Below are 21852 nucleotides of genomic sequence, written 5' to 3'. Positions count from 1 at the left end.
AAATAGTTTTTTAACAGATTGGCATTCGCCGTATCAATTGTCTCATCTATACATTATTCGTAACCTATTGAACTTCAACGTTCAACATTCCAAAGTAGAACACAGAAGAAACTTCTAGAATGACGGAACTACTCCAAACAACTATTCAGAATTCTTGTTCTACAAGAACAGCTCACCAGGGATTCATGTTGTGAATGGTCACCTCATCCAAGCCAGCAGTGCGCCGGATCATGTTGTTCTGACATACACTACATGGCCAAAAGTTTGTGGACACCTGCTCGTCGAACATCTCATTCCAAAATCATGGCCGTTAATATGGAGTTGGTCCCCCCTTTGCTGCTATAACAGCCTCCACTCTTCTGGGAAGGCTTTCCACTAGATGTTGGAACATTTGCTGCAGTGACTTGCTTCCATGGAGCCACAAGAGCATTAGTGAGGTCGGGCACTGATGTTGGGTGATTAGGCCTGGCTCGCAGTCGCCGTTCCAATTAATCCCAAAGGTGTTCGATTGGGTTGAGGTCAGGGCTCTGTGCAGGCCAGTCAAGGTCTTCCACACTGATCTCCACTAACCATTTCGGTATGGACCTCGCTTTGTGCACGGGGGTATTGTCAGGCGGAAACAGGAAAGGGCCTTCCCCAAACCGTTGCCACGAAGTTGGAAGCCCAAAATCGTCTAGAATGTCATTATATGATGTAGCGTTAAGATTTCCCTTTACTAGAACTAAGGGGCCTAGCCTGAACCATGAAAAACAGCCCCAGACCATTATTCCTCCTCCACCAAACTTTATTGTTGGCACTATGCATTGGGGCAGGTACCATTCTCCTGGCATCCGCCAAACCCAGATTGTCCGTCGGAATACCAGCGTGATAAATCGCTCCAGAGAACGCTCCAGAATCCAATGGCTGTGAGCTTTACATCACTCCAGCCGATGCTTGGTATAGCGCATGGTGATCTTAGGCTTGTGTGCAGCTGCTCTGCCATGGAAACCCATTTCATGAAGCTCCCAACGAACAGTTCTTGTGCTGACATTGCTTCCAAAGGCAGTTTGGAACTCAGTAGTGAGTGTTGCAACCGAGGACAGACAACTTTTACGTGCTACTCGCTTCAGCACTCGGCAGTCCCGTTCTGTGAGCTTGTGTGGCCTTGACATTTCCACTTCACAATAACAGCACTTACAGTTGACCGGGGTCAGCTCTAGCAGTTTAGACATTTTACGAACTGACTTGTTGGAAAGGTGGCATCCTATTGACAGTGCCACGTTGAAAGTCACTGAGCTCTTCAGTACGGGTCATTCTACTGCCAGTGTTTGTCTATGAAGATTGCATGTGTGCTCGATTTTATACACCTGTCAGCAACGGGTGTGACTAAAATAGCCAAATCCACTCATTTGAAGGGATGTCCACATACTTTTGGCCATATAGTGTAGCATTGTGGGCACACTGGCATGCATTCCATGACCAAATCTAACCAAGTCCAACATTAACAAAGAGGGTTCACTATGGCACTACAGTCCCTTGGTGCAGTAGCATTCCCTTCTGTACTCATCTATTGACTGGCCTTACACAGGCGGGTTCAATGTGCGTGCGTCCATGACAGTGCGTGCGTGCGTCCATCAATGTGCGTGCGTCCATAAGCTTGCGTGTTTGGCTTAGAGAATAGGTACTTGTGAGTGTTTCGAAACAGGCTAATGAGTTTCAACTGTGAGCCTTAGAGTCTGTGAGCTCATTCAGCCAGCTGGAGCTCTCTCTCTCTCTCTCTCTCGCTCTCTCTCTTACAATCCACCCTTTGTTTTAGTTTCTCTCTCTTTCACTCTCTCACTCTATTACTCTCTTTCGCTCTCTGTTTCTCTCTCTCTCTTCATCTCCAAGTTTGTGTAATTTGTGTCATCTCTGTAGATATTGTTAGTCATTGGTCCCCCCCCCCCCCCCCCCGCAGACACGGAGGTGTGTGAGTATGGCTGGCAGAAGTTCCAGAGCCAGTGTTATAAGCACATCACGCACCGTCGCACCTGGGACGCTGCCGAGAGGGAGTGTCGCCTCCACGGAGCCCACCTCGTCAGTGTCCTGTCACAGGAGGAGCAGCTGTATGTCAACGGTAAGTCCGCCTCCTTTACAGTGAGGGGAAAAAGCATTTGATCCCCTGCTGATTTTGTACGTTTGCCCACTGACAAAGAAATGATCAGTCTATAATTTTAATGGTAGGTTTATTTGAACAGTGAGAGACAGAGTAACAACAACAAAAAATCCAGAAAAACGCATGTCAAAAATGTTGTAAATTGATTTGCATTTTAATGAGGGAAATAAGTATTTGACCCCCTCTCAATCAGAAAGATTTCTGGCTCCCAGGTGTCTTTTATACAGGTAACGAGCTGACATTAGGAGCACACTCTTAAAGGGAGTGCTCCTAATCTCAGCTTGTTACCTGTATAAAAGACACCTGTCCACAGAAGCAATCAATCAATCAGATTCCAAACTCTCCACCATGGCCAAGACCAAAGAGCTCTCCAAGGATGTCAGGGACAAGATTGTAGACCTACACAAGGCTGGAATGGGCTACAAGACCATCGCCAAGCAGCTTGGTGAGAAGGTGACAACAGTTGGTGCGATTATTCGCAAATGGAAGAAACACAAAATAACTGTCAATCTCCCTCGGCCTGGGGCTCCATGAAAGATCTCACCTCGTGGAGTTGCAATGATCATGAGAACGGTGAGGAATCAGCCCAGAACTACACGGGAGGATCTTGTCAATGATCTCAAGGCAGCTGGGACCATAGTCACCAAGAAAACAATTGGTAACACACTACGTTGTGAAGGACTGAAATCCTGCAGCACCCGCAAGGTCCCCCTGCTCAAGAAAGCACATACACATGCCCGTCTGAAGCTTGCCAATGAACATCTGAATGATTCAGAGGACAAGTGGGTGAAAGTGTTGTGGTCAGATGAGACCAAAATGGAGCTCTTTGGCATCAACTCAATTCGCCGTGTTTGGAGGAGGAGGAATGCTGCCTATGACCCCAAGAACACCATCCCCACCATCAAACATGGAGGTGGAAACATTATGCTTTGGGGGTGTTTTTCTGCTAAGGGGACAGGACAACTTCACCGCATCAAAGGGACAATGGACGGGGCCATGTACCGTCAAATCTTCGGTGAGAACCTCCTTCCCTCAGCCAGGGCATTGAAAATGGGTCGTGGATGGATATTCCAGCATGACAATGACCCAAAACACACGGCCAAGGCAACAAAGGAGTGGCTCAAGAAGAAGCACATTAAGGTCCTGGAGGGGCCTAGCCAGTCTCCAGACCTTAATCCCATAGAAAATCTGTGGAGGGAGCTCAAGGTTCGAGTTGCCAAATGTCAGCCTCGAAACCTTAATGACTTCGAGAAGATCTTCAAAGAGGAGTGGGACAAAATCCCTCCTGAGATGTGTGCAAACCTGGTGGCCAACTACAAGAAACGTCTGACCTCTGTGATTGCCAACAAGGGTTTTGCCACCAAGTACTAAGTCATGTTTTGCAGAGGGGTCAAATACTTATTTCCCTCATTAAAATGCAAATCATTTTATAATATTTTTGACATGAATTTTTCTGGATTTTTTTGTTATTCTGTCTCTCACTGTTCAAATTAACCTACCATTAAAATTATAGACCGATCATTTCTTTGTCAGTGGGCAAACATACAAAATCAGCAGGGGATCAAATACTTTTTTCCCTCACTGTAGGTTCTCATAACTCACAGGTTACAGGCCCAGGTTAGGGTGAGAGGTCGGAGGGTAGAGAGTATGGGGTATAGAGATAATGTGTGCCGCATGTAGCACTCTATTGTCCATATGAAACTGTTTTTATGAGTCTGTACACGAACTCAGAAAAGAAAATGTAAAAGACACACACACACACACACACACACACACACACACACACACACACACACACACACACACACACACACACACACACACACACTGCAATCTGTAATCTGTTCTGTAAACATGCCAGCGTTATTGGGTTAGACAGAGGAAGATGGGAAGAGAGGGAGGGGAGAAGGGAGGTACAGAGTTCAGGAAAGTGGGAAAGAGGGAGAGGATGGCAGTGTTTCTGGGCTACGAAGGCAGTCTTTGGGAACACGAAGCTCGTTATTAACACGTCTTAAAATGCCTTTGTTGTTTCCTGTTGTAGAGCTAAAGAGAACCAGGTCTAACTGCTGTTTCTAACCCCCAGGTCTGGGCCATGACTACCAGTGGATCGGTCTAAACGACAAGATGTTTGAGAGAGACTTCCGCTGGACTGACGGCAGCATCATGGTAAGACAGGAGAAATTCACCCTGATAAGATATTATATGATATGGGTGTTACTTATGACGTCTGATCTCTTATGACCTCTGTATGACGTCTGGACTGAGATATGGAGGAAGGACAGTGTGTTTGTGTGTGTGTGTGTGTGTGTGTGTTTGTGTGTGTGTGTTTCTGTCCAAGCACAGCCACAGGAGAGAGACACAGATGATAATGTTGAAGCAATGTTGTTTTAGTGGAGTTATCTCTCAGTACTGTGAGACATGCCCTTGTTCAGTTCTAGGTGTACCAGTGTGCATTTGTGTGTGTGTTCAAGTTAACATGTATCACTGCATTGTTGAAGACGTTTGGACCAGGGACACTGTGACAAAAAGAGCCCAGGGAAGAGAGAGGTGATTGGCGGGTAGAGATTGGGAGAACTCTCCCTGTCTCCATGTCCATCTGCCTGTTGGTGGTGGTGGGGGAAATTGGCTAAACGTTTGGGTCAGCTACAGATAGAGATTATGCGGCTGGCTCACTTAGCTGGAGCGCCCCCTTATGGCTTCTCTGTATATTACAGCCACTGACTAAGATCTATTCAGCAAAAACATCAAAATGAATGACAGATTTCTTAAATTATCTTAGATGAATTCTGACTATTTTGAGGAAGTGCATACTGGCTACGGCGTCCCAAAATGGACAAACAGTACTATTGCCACTTTTTTGTATTTTCAGGGTGTATGCGAGAACCCTCGTTCGGCCAGCCGAACTGAAGCATTCTGACACCTTTACTCCACCTTAGCACGATTCAAATCCAATCCAATTTCATTTGTCACATGCTTGGTAAACAACAGGTGTAGACTAACAGTGAAATGCTTTCTTACGGGCCCTTCCCAACAATGCAGAGAGAAAGAGAATAATGGAGAAATAATAGAACATTTGAACATGTAGTAATAATAGATACACAATGAATAACAATAACTTGGCTATATACAAGGGGTACCATTGCCGAGCCGATGTGCAGGGGTATGAGGTAATTGAGGTAGATACAGTGCATTCAGAAAGTATTCAGACTCCTTCGCTTTTTCCACATTTTGTTACATTACTGCCTTATTCTAAAATGGATTAAATTGTATTTTTCGCTAATCAATCTACACACAATACCCCGTAATGACAGAGTGAAAAGAGGTTTTTAGAAAATGTTGCTAATTTAGTAAAATAAAAAACAAAAATACCTTATTTACATAAGTATTCAGACCCTTTTCTATGAGACTCGAAATTGAGCTCAGGTGCATCCTGTTTCCATTAATCATCCTTCAGATGTTTCTACAACTTGATTGGAGTCCACCTGTGGTAAATTCAATTGATTGGACATGATTTGGAAAGGCACACACCTGTCTATATAAGGTCCCACAGTTGACCGGGCATGTCAGAGCAAAAACCAAGCCACTAGGGAATTTTCCGTAGAGCTCCGAGACAGGATTGTTTCAAGGCACAGATTTGGGGAAGGTTACCAAAACATTTCTGCAGCATTGAAGGTCCTCAGGAATACAATGGCCTCCATCATTCTTAAATGGAAGAAGTTTAGAACCACCAAGACTCTTCCTAGAGCTGGCCACTGGACCAAACTGAGCAATCGGGGGAGCAGGGAGGTGACCAAGAACCCGATGGTCACTCTGACAGACCTCCAGAGGTCCTCTGTGGAGATGAGAGAACCTTCCACAAGGACAACCATCTCTGCAGCACTCCACCAATCAGGCGTTTATGGTAGAGTGGCCAGACGGAAGCCACTCCTCAGTAAAAAGCACATGAGAAAAGTCACCTTAAGGACTCTCAGACCATGAGAAACAAGATTCTCTGGTCTGATGAAACCAAGATTGAACTCTTTGGCCTGAATGCCAAGTGTCACGTCTGGATGAAACCTGGTATCATCCCTGCGGTGAAGCATGGTGGTGGCGGCAGCATCATGCTGTCGGGATGTTTTTCAGCAGCAGGGATTGGGAAACTAGTCAGGATCGAGGAAAACATGAACAGAGCAAAGATCCTTGATGAAAACCTGCTCCAAAGTGCTCAGGACCTCAGACTGGTGTGAAGGTTCACCTTCCAACAGGACAACGAACCTAAGCACTTAGTAAAGACAACTCAGTAGTGGCTTCAGAACAAGTACTGAGTAAAGGGTCTTACTTAAATGTGATATTTCCGTTTTTTTTAAATACATTTGTAAAAAAATCTAAAAACCTGTTTTTGCTTTTCCATTATGGGGTATTGTGTGTAGATTGATGAGGTGGAAAAAACTATTTAATACATTTTAGAATAAGGCTGTAACGTAACAAAATAAGGAAAAAGTCAAGGGGTCTGAATACTTTCCAAATGGACTGTACATATAACTTGGAATAAAGTGACAGATAGTAAGTAACAACAGCATATGTTTTGAGTAAAAAAAGTTTGCTCAAAAAGGGTTAATACAGATAGTCCCGGTAACTATTTGGTTAACCATTTAACTCACTTTTTAGCAGTCTTATGGCTTGGGAGTAGAAGCTGTTCAGGGTCCTGTAGGTTCCAGACTTGGTGTATCGTTACCGCTTGCCATGCGGTAGCAGAGAGAACAGTCTCTGACTTGGAAGGCTAAAGTCTTTGACCATTTTTTGGGGCCTTCTTCTGACACCGCCTGGTATAGAGGTCCTGGATGGCAGGGAGCTTGGCCCCAGTGATGTACTTGGCCCTACGCCGTACCCTCTGTTGCGCCTTGCGGTCGGATGCCATGCAGCTGCCATACCAAGCGGTGATGCAGCCAGTCAAGATGCTCTCAATGGTGCAGCTGTAGATCTTTTTGAGGATCTATAGGGCCCAATCACTAGCACCCCTGGGTGTACTTGGCATACCCACAGCGGGTGCTTAAGAAGACTCATGAGACCATAGCCTACTGGTAAAATGCACATTAGGGGGCACTTCAGGAGTACTCCGGGCAGAGTAAAATTCAGTTAGTGGTACAGTAATAGAAAAGGAACCACTGCAGTAGGAGTCTCCATCAGAGGAGGCTCCTCCTCAGCGGAAGGAGAGATCCATCCTCCTCAGTGAATGTCATGAAATAATAATAGTGAAACATGAATAGCAGGGTTCAAAAAGGAACTGTGTGTAATGTCCCAATAAACTTGTTAAAAGGTATTGTCATCTGGTCCCTATAGTAGCTAGTGATTAATGAGATTTGCGAAGAAGTTACATTAAGATTCCTCCCGTGTTATGCGGTGACTAGCTTAGAGGTCAGGTGTAGTCTGATTGAGGATCCTATACTGTATGAGGGCTGTGGGGGCTATCAGAGTAACTGGGATGCAGGAAAGGTGCTAATGAATGTGGCTGCAAGTAAAAAGGCCTAAACTTTGGTGATGATGACAGTGTGTGATTGTATTTGCAGCAATATGAGCACTGGCGTCCCAACCAGCCAGACAGTTTCTTCCAGTCTGGAGAGGACTGTGTGGTGATGATCTGGCACGAGGGAGGACAGTGGAATGATGTACCCTGCAACTACCACCTCACCTTCACCTGCAAGAAGGGCACAGGTAACGCACGCACGCACACACACGCACGCACGCACACACACACACACACACACACACACACACATACATACATACATACATACATACATACATACATACATACATACATACATACATACATACATACATACATACCTAACCCTTGTCCTCTCTCCTCCCTCCAGTCTCTTGCAGCCAGCCCCCAGTAGTGAAGGATGCTCGTGTGTTTGGTTCTATGAAGCCTCGTTATGAGATCAACACTCTGATTCGTTACCACTGTAAAAACGGCTTCATACAGAGATACCCCCCCACCATCCGCTGCCGTGACAATGGCCAATGGGACAGCCCTAAGATCACCTGCATGAGCCGTGAGTACTGCCCACTTCTTCTGTCTCTGACTACCAGAACTGACTACCCCCCATCCAACTAATCAGGGCCTAGATCCAACGACATTAACGATCTCTCTTTTTTTTTTTTTTCAGCCGCTACCTACCAGAAGTCTTTCGCTTCTAGGAAACACACCGACAATCACAATCATAACCAGAATCAGTACAATCACAATAATCACAACCAGTTCAACGATCAAAACCAACGATACAACAACCAAAACAATCAAGACCAACGGAAGACCTACAACCAAAAGCAAAAACAGCAGAGCGAGAGGAGACATCAACACTAATCTGATCTCTGGTCAGTCCTTAAAAGTGCAGATACGGTTGCAAAATACCAGGAACTTTCCCCAAATTTCTGGATTTCTGGAAAATGTGGGAATTTCTGAGAAAATGTACAGTTATTCTGCATCCCTAATCCCAGAGCAACTAGCTAGAACCCACAGATATACACACACACACACATATATATATATATATATATATATATATATATATAATATATATATATATATATATATATATATATATATATATATATGTGTATATGTGTATATGTGTATGTATGTATGTATGTATGTACATTTGTATGTCAATTTATCTGGATAGGGGCATGGGGGTATTTCACAAGGTTTAGTCATAATCAGCAAGCTAACTCTGATAAACTCTCGATAAAACAATTTTCTAGTTTATAAACAGGTGTTATGAACATGGTTACATAGAGGATTGAGTCCATTTCAAATTCAACAAGGACAAATTTAAGTTTCAGAATATTTATTGAAGTGAGCCGGCTAACTCGATTTTGATCTTGCTTAGTGAAATCCACCCCAGATCGCGTTTGATTCTTCCTAAAACCGTGACACACAGTGCCTTAATGGTTAACACAGTGTCCAGTGTCCAATGTCCATCTCTAGAACTGGAGAACTTGACCGCTCCTGCTCTAGAGATGGACACATCTCAATCCAGCGCCTTCTGAACATTTCCCCTTTACCCTGTTTCTTTACGCCATAGAAAAAATCCACTAAAAATAACAGACATATTTGGCTTACCACCCCAGTTGTTTGTTGGTGACAAGTTTGCATTATTCCCATGAAAGAACCCATTAACTTAAATGAACGTGATTTATTACATTGTTTCCAATATTTGCAATGTTTTTTTTCCTTCTCTCTCACAGAATGTGAGACGAAGAGTCACTCGTTTATCACAATCTTCGGTCAATCACTTTATTCAGAAGTCACTATAAAGTGAAATCTGTCTTATTATTGACTGTTACCATGCGGTGCATACAGTAGAACTCAAATCAGGAAAGAGCTCAATCAGTTCCTTATAGGAGAGGACATGACGAGAGGTCCGTATCAGACGCTGTCTGTGATAGGTCACCTCCTTCAGTGGCTCTCCAGCATATACAAACGCATCAGCGATGTCTTCTTCTTCAAGGCAATGGTTTTTAAAGGGAATGGGCTTCTTACGCTTAACCAGTTTTGTTATTGCTATGTATGCAATGATACATGGGGGAAGAGAGAGTGTAACGAATGTCAGGTCTGTACGTGGGAAAAGTTATATAAGAAGCTGTAGCCGTTTAATTTATTGCATATGTTACACCTATACATGGCCTGTGATACTGTTCAAGGTCATTAGAACTGAAGTGGCTATTATAAGGGCGACTTATTTGGCCGTTTCCAGAAATCTGCCTTGCATTGAAAGTACCTCTTCTTACATTATGTTGCCTTCACATATTCTGTTTAGTAAAGTTCTACAATCCAGATATCTGAGCTGTGATGGCGCTGTTCAGGGGGATGACTTGTACCTGCGAGTCACCACAAACTGCCTCTCAACAAGAACCGACTTTGAGAAGCATTCAAAGGCACGTGAACTATGACCATTTATTCAGAAATGCTACAAATAATGATTCTCCCCTGAGGACAGAAATGACTGGGTGAAGAAACAGCATTGAAAGTTGGGAGCCTAGTGTCTCTGTTCTTCAGTTAGGATTCTGGTACATGTGTCTTCTTGGTTTTCTGCTTTCATCCCTTCTGTTTGCGCTCCATGTATGTGTTCTATCATAGTGTTTTATCATCCAAATGATGTGTGTTTCTACCCCAGAGAGCGTGGGGTATGCGGGGGGGGGGGGGGGGGGGGGGGCAGAGGGAATGTGAATACTTTGTCTGTTTTTATGTTCTTGTATCTGTTGTGTATGTCACCAAAAACTCACTAATACTGTACCATCCTGTGCTCCATCTCACCTTCCGCTGACTGTGCAATAAAAAATAAATACGATAACGGATTTTATCCAGTGTGCATCAATATTCTCACACTTTGTATCTCAGTGCAGAAGATTATTCAATAAATCCACTTGAGTTTATTGAAAAAGTATAGCAGTTTCTTTACCTGTCATAGGTACTGACTGCCAACAGAGGGAGCTTAGAGAGTCTGGTGACGCAGTCAAAAGTTTAACGGTGTGAGTGACGACTGGTGACGCATACTCTCCCCCCAGTGAATAAACGAATGGATGGAGGAATGAATGAAAGGATTGAACTGAATAAATGAGTCTATCTTTCCTGTCTGTCAGTCAGTGCGGCCCTGCTGTGGTTCCAGGCAACAGCTGCTTGCAGGCTAGGTGGGGGGATCCTAAAATAGTGCTCTCCTCTGGAAACCAGCATGAATATATGAACCACTACCAGCAAACCAACGTCTCAACCTCATGCCGTCATCCAGCTCCTAAAACAATCTGCTGCTTTGACAGACATTTTTCAGTTACAAGATCAACGAACAGAACAGGCATACCATGAAAAGACCTCTGTGTACTTCTGTCATTCCCCCCAAACTGGCAGGAAAACCCTTACGCAAACGTCCCCACCCTTTGGAAACACGTACATTAGGGTGTGTGTGTGTGTGTGTGTGTGTGTGTGTGTGGGGGGGGGGGGGGGGGGGGGGGGGGCATGAATTACTGAAGGCCTATGTCTTCACACCTGGCAGTCACAGTGTGCTTCAGTCCCAAACCAGCCCCTATCCTCTACCAATAGATACTGTTCCATGACTCTTACTGTAGCCCGTATTCCTACATCACTCAGCAGTGATATACACACAAAGCTGCAAGTCCAGGTATTTTGGTTGTTTCCATGGCAACAATAAGAAACAAAGTCAGGAGTATTTATTTATTTATTTGAATTGTTTTATTTTCCTCTTGACTTTGGGTCCAAAAAGTTCCTAATATAGTTACAAACAGTACTGCAACTGAGTAATGTTTTCCGTACACAAAACAGTGTAGGGATAAAAATGATTGCCTGGTGTCACGCTCTGACCTAGGTGAGCTGTGGTTTCTCTGTTTAGTTAGGTCAGGGTGTGATAGGTGGGTGGGCATTCTATGTTTTGTTTTCTATGTTTTGGCCGGGTATGGTTTCCAATCAGAGGCAGCTGTCTATCGTTGTCTCTGATTGGAAGCCATACTTAGGCAGCCTTTTTTCCCCCATTGGTTTTCGTGGGTCGTTGCGTTCTGTTTAGTTTGTTTAACCTGACAGAACTGTTGGCTGTCATTTTTGTTTATTTTGTCTAGCGTTCGTTTTTCATTAAAAAAAATAACGATGAGCACTCAACACGCTGCGCCTTGGTCTCCTCTATATGACGCCCGTTACACCTGGTTGTAGTTTTTTCTTAACCTTTTGAATGAATTGATACATGACATAGTTAATTAAGTAATGGGCAGTTCTTGAACCAGCCAAAAAGGTTTTGTTAGTAAAGGTTCACAATGAGCATGTTAGTACAGTTGAAGAAAAGCATTGGTGATGCTTTCTGACAGATTTGTAACGTTCTCTGGCAGAAGCTCTCTTGTGTTTGTCATAATCATTGTTGTGGCTCATGATTCCTGTTTAAAAAGTGTTAATCACTGTGCTTTGCTGACCGGGGAAACAAGTAAGATACTCTACCGTTCAAAATTTTGGGGTCACTTAGAAATGTGCTTGTTTTTGAAAAAAAAGCAAATGTTTTGTCCATTAAAATAACATCAAATTGATCAGAAATACAGTGAAATACAGTGTTCATGTTGTAAATGACTATTGTAGCTGGAAACAGCTGATTCTTAATGGAATATCTACATAGGCGTACAGAGGCCAATTATCAGCAACCATCACTCCTGTGTTCCAATGGCACATTGTGTTAGCTAATCCAAGTTTATCATTTTAAAAGGCTAATTGATCCTTAGAAAACCCTTTTGCAATTATGTTAGCACAGCTGAAAACTGTTGTTCTGATTAAAGAAGCTATAAAACTGGCCTTCTTTAGACTAGTTGAGTATCTGGGGCATCAGCATTAGTGGGTTCGATTACAAACAAAGAACTTTCTTCTGAAACTCATCAGTCTATTATTGTTCTGAGAAATGAAGGCTTTTCCATGCAAGAAATTGCCAAGAAACTGAAGATCTCGTATAACGCTGTGTACTACTCCCTTCACAGTACAGCGCAAACTGGCTCTAACCAGAATAGAAAGAGGAGTGGGAGGCCCCGGTGCACAACTGAGCAAGAGGACAAGGACATTAGTGTGTCTAGTATGAGAAACAGACGCCTCACAAGTCCTCAACTGGCAGCTTCATTAAATACTACCCGCAAAACACCAGTCTCAATATTTTAATGGGCAAAAAAATTTGCTTTTCTTTCAAAAACAAGAACATTTCTAAGTGACCCCAAACTTTTGAACGGTAGTGTACATATTTTTCGTACTAACATAGGTTCTGAGGCTAATTTCAATATAAATATATGTGTCTGTCCAGCAGGTCTTTGTGATAACGGTCCATATTTTTTGCTCCTTCCACTAGCGTTCCTGTACTCACCTCTGAGTGCAGTTGTCATAGGACACGGTAGAGCCAAGTCTTGCTAACTCAACAATAAGCAAACTATGTCAGGTCGAGCCAAGTATAGCTAACCTAACACTCCAGGAATGACCTAACATTCTCTTGGAGCCAGCTAGTGTTGCTGTAAGGCTCTTAAGCTAGTGTACGTCAGTCCTTGTGTTGTTCTAACATGGGAGTCTCTTACTGTACCTGCAGGAACCAATGGTGTTTTTAAATAGGATGATTATCTGGCCAATTCACTGGGCTAGTCTAGAGTGGGCTGCACTGGTAGTGGTGAGCAAGGGTATCGCAGGCTCTGTGTTCATGCAGATAAATAGATATGCCTGAGCTGTTGGCCTGAGGCTTAGCCATGCAGACTAACATGGCATCGTTAGCTAGCTAACAGCTTGTCAGTGCTCAAACAACCAGTTTCACAGATATCACTGGGTCTACTCATTCACTATAAGAAACTATTTGTGTCAAAAATAGCACCAAAAAAAAATATTTTGAAAAAATTGGGATTTACACTGCAAGTGTTGCTTTTGGCTTTCTGCTGTGTATAAAAGCTCAGAGGCATGCCTTGTGTTTCTAAACTAGAGGCTAAGATGTATATAGAGGCACAGAAACTAGTGTTTAACATACATATTATACTGCAGGTCTGCGTGTCACAATACTACTCAGTAAGACAACTATTGCCAGGCATTTTGTGTTGCTGCTGAGGACTAAATGCGGTTTACCTTGTCCCTTCTAGGCCACTGTAAGTCTTCTGACATAAACATTGTCCAGTGCAACTTTTGTATTATGGTTTCCTCGTTTGTATGTTTCTGAGGTTAGTTTCAACACTTGAGCCCTGTGACTGAGCACAGAACTCTGGGATAGCGTAGCGCAGAAAATTAAACAATATTTCTATATCAAAAGACATCCATAAACAGAAATACAATTCTAGATACTCACATTCTACATATTCATAGTAAAAAAGAAACTAAACAATGCTAATGGTTGGCTTTTCCTTTTTTTTTTTTTTATCAATTTCTATGATGAGAATGATGTTTGGTCCACACATTATTAATTAAACTAGTCAAAATGATGGTGAAATACATGACACTGTTGTAGCACCCTGCAAAGATGGACAGCAGACTGGATGTTCATTGTGCTGTAGTTGCATTCTATAACATAATAATAATAATAATAATAATAGCTTGAGCTACGCTATCTTTGCTTTTTGTGTTTGTGTGAATATTGTTGCTCTTTTGTTTGTCCTGGGTTTAATTGAACAGAAAAGGTAAGCGCCCAAAGGTATCAGTTCAGTTATCAGAAGCTTTACTGGGTTGTTCTCAGTCCAAGGACTTCCTTCAAGCTATGGTATGCCTCGTCCACTTACGATGTCACTTTGGGACAATGTGACATCATCTGTTTCTCCACCACCATTCCCTCCCTCTCACCAACCCTTTCCCCAAATCCATCCTCCCTTTCTGTTCCTACGTAAAAATAACAGATTAAATAACATATCCCCCATACACTACCAGGTCCCAGATTACAAAAAAACATGGTTTGTTAAAATTACTCTCACACCTCTCGTTTTACTGTATCTAAAAAGAAAATATCACAGTTTGAATGTTTTATTTAAATGTTTTATATCAGTAACTTCCCCTATATGACCTCCCTCTCTCTAAACTCCTCTTCCCATCTCCCTCTCCATCCTACTCTCTGTAAATGTATTAGCTTCTCTAGTGTGTGTGTGTGTGTGTGTGTGAGCGTATTGGGGTTCTCAGTTGTGGCCCTTGAAGCAGTAGACTCCGTACAGCTTGTGTTTCTTGTCAGGGTAGCCGTTGAACCTCACGGCAGCTTCCGTTGGGCTGCAACGCCTACGGGGGCGGGTGATGGGGTAACGGACGCTCCCGTCAGCCAACCAGCCGGCGTCACAGCGGTCGTAGCCCAATAGCTTCCAGGCGGCGTACATCTGGCCCACCTTGGCAATCTGAGCTCCGTCCTTCTGACACGCACGCACAGCCTCGTCATATGTAAGCTTGGAGGGGTGGATCAGGTAGTAGAACCGCCCTAAGAGAGGGAGGGAGAAGGTTAGATACACATGTACACCCCCCCCCCCCCCCCCCCCCACACACACACACACACACACACTCACCTTTGTAGTTGGAGGTGAAACAGAACACGTCGTATCTGTTCTTCTCCTTGTCTCTGAGGCCGTAGTTGCGTACCCCGGGAACAGTGTTCTTGCCCCCACAGGGTTCCCTCGGGGTGGTGATGGGATACTGGACGGATCCGTCACTCAGCCACCCAGCGTTGCACCAGTCCAAACCCCCACGCCATGCCTCGTACAGCTGGTCAAACGACGCCACGATGGAGTCCTGCTCGCGACACACCCGCTCGGCATCAAAGAAGTTCAGGTTGTAACGACCCAGCCGAGGGAAGTATGGGTAGACGATACCTGGGAGGGGGAGAGACAGGGAGGAGAGACAGGAGAGAGAGGGTGAGAGAGAGGGAGGAGAGACAGGAGAGAGAGGGTGAGAGAGAGGGAGGAGAGACAGGAGAGAGAGGGTGAGAGAGAGGGAGGAGAGACAGGAGAGAGAGGGTGAGAGAGAGGGAGGAGAGACAGGAGAGAGGGTGAAAGAGAGGGAGGAGAGACAGGAGAGAGGGTGAAAGAGAGGGAGGAGAGACAGGAGAGAGAGGGTGAGAGAGAGGGAGGAGAGACAGGAGATCATAAAACATCCATTTGCTTTGGGGTTTTATGTACTCATCTTAAACAGGTGGAAAACATAACACAAGTTGTAAAAAAAAAGCTAAACCCTATTAGCTTATAGCATTTGCTCAAATCCTACAATTTCTAGTCCATTGTTATGTGTGTGGGTAGCTGTAGCTCCAGATTGATGGTGGCAGTGATAGTTGATCATTCTCATATATAATGGAGCTGGTCTAGCTGGGTGATGCATGGCGTTATACCCTGTTCCATGGAGGTGTGCCAGGAATGGAAACCTAAATGATGAACTCCATTACTCCGGCCTGACGTGTGTGTGCCCCTGACAGTCCTCCTGGGTAGTCTCAGCTCACGGTGCTATATATAGCCAGAACCCTGGGCCATTTAGACAAGGACAGGCTGCTACACAGTAAATAGACTTTACCAAAGGACGGTTCTCTCAAAAACTTTGTCAAACAGAGTCCATATTGAATACTAGCTGTTGTGTCGACAGACTGCGGTGAGGACACGCACACTGTGAAATTGTGTGTTCGTGTGTGTTCAAGTGTGTGTTACCTTGCAGGTCCAGAGACACCACGCCTGTTCCATCTTCCAACCCGTCGATGACCTCACACTTATATCTCCCATAATCCTCCAGTGTGAGTTCTGTGATGACCAACGACGCATCCGCGGGGGCCGAGTCCTGTAGGTAGACGCGTCCATGGAAACGTCCGTAGCTCCGCTTGTGGAAACCCATGGCAACGAAGACATCCACCTGGAACAAGAAGGAGTTGTAAGTGATGGCATCAGTTAGTTCCGAGGTTATTCCACGAAATGAGTGCCTTTTGCATCTCTTTGATATATTAAGTAGAAATTGTGCACCAATTTTGAATTGTAAAAGCCTGTTACATGAAATGAAGTTCCTCTTAATATAGAACGCATGGGGAATTCAATAAATCAGATTTTCAATATGAATAATTCAGCATTTGGACATGTCCCTCCTTGCACCCTGTGTAACTTCTAGAAAGATTTAAACCCACCTATCTTCAACATTTTTCCAAGTTTTCACCATAATCGTAAAGCCCTAGTTATTTTGTTGCTTTGACAAAGTCCATTTTGAAGATGATTATTTATTTAAAGTGATTAGTCTACATTTACATCTGTCCCTCATTTTAAGGTCAAACCTGTTACGTGAACAGAACTCTCATTTTAATATGGTGAAAAGCTTACTTTTTAAATTGAACATCTAATAGGCAAATCGTAGTGTAAAAGCAGGTGAACTGGGCAACTCTTTTTTGCCATTTTCTGGTGTTTGATTGGGACATGCATAACACTTCCCTGTTACCCATTGATAGACAGGCTAGAAATGTTTTTTTGTTGTTGTTGTTGTGAAGCCTCTATTCAATTGCCCCTCCCTGTTGCACACAAAAAACTTCCATTCCCTGTCACAAGGGGATTTATGGCTGATTTAAAATGAAATCGTCAACCCTGTTACGGCCAACCCCTGTTACGGCCAACCCTGTTACTTTATTTGGCACTTATGGGCACTTACGATAATAATGTTTTTTATTTAACCTCTTGAGATGGAAAAATGTATTGTTTTATGTAGTTGAACATTTGTGCTCTTTATGATAGAATGTAAACATTTGGTGAAATTTTTTGGGAGGGCCAAGTTACACTTCTCAAAATGCATCGAATTGGTGGAACGACACTCCTATGGGTACGAAGAAAAAAAAAACATTTCAATAAATTTATAGAAAAAAGATTGAGGAAGATAAGGTTTTCTAATGTCATCATCAACCAATTAGTAGACATTAGCAATGCCTACTCATAATTGGTTAAAATCACACGATGCACACTGATGATGTCATTAGAAACTTCTCTTCCTCCTTCTGTTTTACTTCAAAACCTAGAAAAGCGCAATTTTCACATATGTTGATGTTGGAGTGGTGCTGAAGATGTAATTAGGCACACCCGTTAATTGAAATGCATTCCAGGTGACTACCTCATGAAGCTGGTTCAGAGAATGCCAAGAGTGTGCAAAGCTGTCATCAAGGCAAAGGGAGGCTACTTTGAAGAATCTCAAATATAAAATATATTTTCATTTGTTTAACACTTTTTTGGGTTACTACAGGATTCCATGTGTTATTTCATAGTTTCGATGTCTTCACTACTATTCTACAATGTAGAAAATAGTATAAAATAAAGAAAAACTACTTGAATGAGTAGGCGTGTCCAAACTTTTGACTGGTGATGTATATTTTTAAGGGGGAATTACATTTCCTGGCAAAAAAGACAGTAAAATCACCAGGAATTCAGCAAAAGCTTGTTTAATTTAGGAAATCTGTTCACAAGTACTCCCAGAAATAAAACAGTAGTTTGTGTATTAACGCAATAAAGATATGAAATGGTTTTTATTTTCAAATACAATCTCTTTTTGGGCGTAGTTGTGGTCAATTTGCAGTGTACAAACCCGACCATCAACCGACTAACATCAGCCTCCGGCTGAATCTAGTTGCCTACCCCTGTCCTAGTCTCTTTTATAATGTAGGCTATTGTGGGGTGGCAGGTAGCCTAGTGGTTAGAGCGTTGGACTAGTAACCGGAAGTTTGCAAGATCGAATCCCCGAACTGACAAGGTAAACATCTGTTGTTCTGCTCCTGAACAAGGCAGTTAACCCACTGTTCCTAGGCTGTCATTGAAAACAATAATTTGTTCTTAACTGACTTGCCTAGTTAAATAAAGGTACAAAAAATGACAAAATATTCCACATAGTGCACTATTTTAGACCAGACTCTGATCAAAAGTAGGGTATTGTATGGAAAAGTTATTTTGATTATAGTTTTATGACATTGGTTCAAGTGTAAACACACCTCTTTGAGGTAGTCTGAGGTCAGCTTAGTCCATTTGATCCTCAGTTTGGGGTTGGCCGGCAGTGACGCATCCCTGTGGAACTTACAGGGCAGGGTGGCATTACCCCCCCGCCTCGACACCACCTTGGACTGCTCCGTCACCACAGAGAGCTGAGGGCCATTCTCTGAAATATAGGAATGGGTTAAACCATTAGTATTACAGGGGTGGTTCTCTCTTTGTACATTTCTCTGTTTCTTTCTCTCTCTCATACAGTATCTCTCTCACTCTCTATTCCTAACTTCAACAACAACACTAACCCATTGTTTGGTTCACTGTATCTTATCAAAAAATGGGCTGTTTTTTTTTCTTCTCTGAATGGTATTTAACCTGTTTGTTATCACGTTATGCCATATGAAATCGATTAGCAAGATCTGGGCTCGGAAACAGAGGCTTGCTCAATAGCTAAATAGTTCCCATCTCTTTTATCCCAAGTGAATTACAACATCCCTGTTGTTCAGCCCTGTCACAAAAACCGTGTTCGTTTAATTTTGATTTAAACAATATAGTTCTACATTGTATTTTTAAAATATATATTATAATGTATCAGGTTGTGTAATGCTGATTTAATGTAAGGGACCAGAGTATTAGGAGAACCCCTGGAGTCAAATATCAGGTTCCAAAAATCTGACTGAGATAATAATGTGTTTATTATGATGTTTATAGATATAATAATAATATGAGCTATTGCCAGTCAACCACACATAATAACATTATGCTAAGGGTCTCATTAACATGTATCTCATTAACATGTATTTACATCCACATGCAAACCAATCTGTTTCCAACACTAGGTATAAAAATCGCTCCAAACCAGGGAGATTATTAACGTCGAAATTGGACATATATCCACGTCCTGAAGATGTCGGGAAATGCCTTCAAAACAGGCCACTAGGGGAAACAGTGAGTGTTAGTACCATCAAGTAGGGTGTTGTGGATTAGGGTGGTGGATAGGTGACTTCTGGCTCAGAAGGTTGGGTGTTTGATCCCAGTTGTGGAAACTAGTTTTACATTTTTGTTTTAACCCTATCCCAAACGTTAACCCTTCGGAATGGGTGCCTAAACGTAATGTTTTAACCCTATCCCAAACCTTAGCCTTAGCCGAACCATTCGCAATGAGTGCCTAAGCTTAACCCTTAACTTCGAAATTTGACGTTTGGAGAAATGGAACGATACAGAGCAGCAGGATGAATGTTACAGAGAAGCAGGAGCAACAAAAACACGTCAAAATTGTACGTATGGAGAAGGTGGATAGACGTCTAATTTTGCAGTGAGACTGTGAGAGCTTGTTGCTCCAAACACCCCCACCCCCTTAAACAGAATCTGGTTCCAGGGTTTTCTCTAATACATCTTAACTGTGCATTCCATCACTACCTCATCTTGTGTTTGATGTTTATTTAATCCTCTCTTCCTGGTGTGGAGAAAATTGATGATTCTAATATATCTAGAGGCACTATGTAATGTACACAACGGAGCGTCCTCAGTCAACCTGTTTAGTGGCAGCGTTGTTGGGTACACAACGTTTTACTGGTACAGTAAGGTTCTATAGTCTCACTGCTACAAGCTAAACTTCCATTTCAATCACCCACCAGAAGCAACTTTCACTTTTTCAAAAACAATGATTGGTTTCTACAGTACTTCAATACAATTGGTGCAGCACATAACATTTTTACATTTACATTTTAGTCATTTAGCAGACGCTCTTATCCAGAGCGACTTACAGTAGTGAGTGCATACATTTCATACACGGTTGAGGGGTAGGTTTAAAGACCTGCTGTGACCTGCTGTGGCCCTCCTCTGTATTATGATCCCCAAATCAGAATTGTAGTGGTTAATACATTTTTCTGTTAGGGCAAATCAAGTCTTGACATTTTAAAGTGGAAATTGAAAACCTTAGAAAACTTTTTAAACCTTGAATACACAAACTTTTTAAACCTTGAATACACTACTCTCAGCAATAAAACAGTGATCAAATTAAGATCCTACATCTGTACATCCCTGTTAGGACCATACGAACCCATGCTAGGCTGACTGACTGATGGCACATTGATCCTATAGGAGTCCTATACTGACTATAAGAGTGAGTTAGCACTTCCTCTCTCCAGCCAACTCAGTGAATCTGCCTCCTGAAACTACGATCGATGCTGAAGCTAATTTCTACACAAAAGTTCAACAGAACTGCTTACCACACACACAGTACAGGATACTGCTTTAGCTGGAGAGCTGCACCCGACATACTACTGCTGGGTACCACACTCTACCACAGTACTGTGTGTAGTAAAACCGCCTTTATATCGTCACTGCAGAAAGAGTACAGTAGCCAATACACATTCACTGCACCTGCTTTCTAAACATGGCACAAACAGGGACATATCTGACCTGCAATCTGCCTCTACAGCCCAAATAAAGAGAGATAGCAGATAGGATATCAGAGAAAACAAGACCCCACATAGCTGCCCTATCTCTCTCATTCAACAGTTGCAGTGCGTGAGGATACACACACACACACACACACACAGGCGTGCGCACAAACACACACACGCACGCACGCACGCACACACACACACACACACACACACACACACACACACACACACACACACACACACACACACACACACACACACACACACACACACACACACACACACACACACACACACACACACACACACACACACACACAGATAAGATGATACTATGGAACCACAGGAGACATTCCAGGAGTGTGTGTCATAAACGAAACACAGCGACAGGTAAATGTACATTTTAGCCACTCAGCACACACTCTTATCCAGAGTGACTTTCAATTAGAGGTGTTAGACTGTCATTGCAGACGGATGGTCATACACCACCACATCTACCTTGTACATAGATGGTTCTGTAGTGCTCCATTTCAGGGTAGGCCGTGTCAAAGTTGTCGGCCAAGCTCAGAGAGACCAGGGCACAGATCAGCACAGGAAGCATCTTCTGTCACTACACCCGGGATCTGCTCACTGCACAGAGAGAGAGGGGGGAAAGAGAGAGAGGGTTAGGAAATCCTTACATACCAGCAAAACACCTGCCTCCGTAAAGTGTGTGTGTCTGTTGTGTGTTGTGTGTGTGTGTGCATGTGCGTGTGTGTGACCTGAGAATATCCCTCTGTACAGAATATATATCTGCAGTGCTGTAAGTTCCCTCTGGAGCAGTCTGATTGCAATAGGAATGCAGCACTCTCGGTGTCCTTGTCACAGCAA

General features: G+C 43.2%; 2 protein-coding genes across 10 annotated transcripts in view; one reads left to right on the top strand and one right to left on the bottom strand.

Moving 5' to 3' along the window:
* The window catches only part of vcanb (versican b), a 40896-nt gene extending 32232 nt beyond the window's left edge, over nucleotides 1-8664 (top strand). For all 6 annotated transcript variants that reach the window (XM_082958119.1, XM_082958118.1, XM_082958122.1 and 3 more), the window contains 5 exons: nucleotides 1937-2095; nucleotides 4218-4300; nucleotides 7681-7825; nucleotides 7990-8172; nucleotides 8287-8664. In XM_082958119.1, coding sequence (XP_082814245.1) covers nucleotides 1937-2095; nucleotides 4218-4300; nucleotides 7681-7825; nucleotides 7990-8172; nucleotides 8287-8483 — 767 coding nt within the window. In that variant the 3' untranslated portion in view covers nucleotides 8484-8664. The remainder of the gene's footprint in view (nucleotides 1-1936; nucleotides 2096-4217; nucleotides 4301-7680; nucleotides 7826-7989; nucleotides 8173-8286) is intronic.
* Nucleotides 8665-11334: 2670 nt separating this feature from the next.
* The window catches only part of hapln1b (hyaluronan and proteoglycan link protein 1b), a 35690-nt gene continuing 25172 nt past the window's right edge, over nucleotides 11335-21852 (bottom strand). For all 4 annotated transcript variants that reach the window (XM_082958117.1, XM_014128298.3, XM_045689900.2 and 1 more), the window contains 5 exons: nucleotides 21481-21612; nucleotides 18580-18743; nucleotides 16283-16481; nucleotides 15158-15460; nucleotides 11335-15072 (listed from right to left, as the gene is read on the bottom strand). In XM_082958117.1, coding sequence (XP_082814243.1) covers nucleotides 14783-15072; nucleotides 15158-15460; nucleotides 16283-16481; nucleotides 18580-18743; nucleotides 21481-21583 — 1059 coding nt within the window. In that variant the 5' untranslated portion in view covers nucleotides 21584-21612 and the 3' untranslated portion in view covers nucleotides 11335-14782. The remainder of the gene's footprint in view (nucleotides 15073-15157; nucleotides 15461-16282; nucleotides 16482-18579; nucleotides 18744-21480; nucleotides 21613-21852) is intronic.

The sequence above is a fragment of the Salmo salar genome, chromosome 11 (assembly GCF_965601325.2).
Source record: "Salmo salar chromosome 11, fSalSal1, whole genome shotgun sequence".
In the NCBI taxonomy this organism is placed as follows: domain Eukaryota; kingdom Metazoa; phylum Chordata; class Actinopteri; order Salmoniformes; family Salmonidae; genus Salmo; species Salmo salar.
This window is presented reverse-complemented; position numbering and strand designations above follow the sequence as displayed.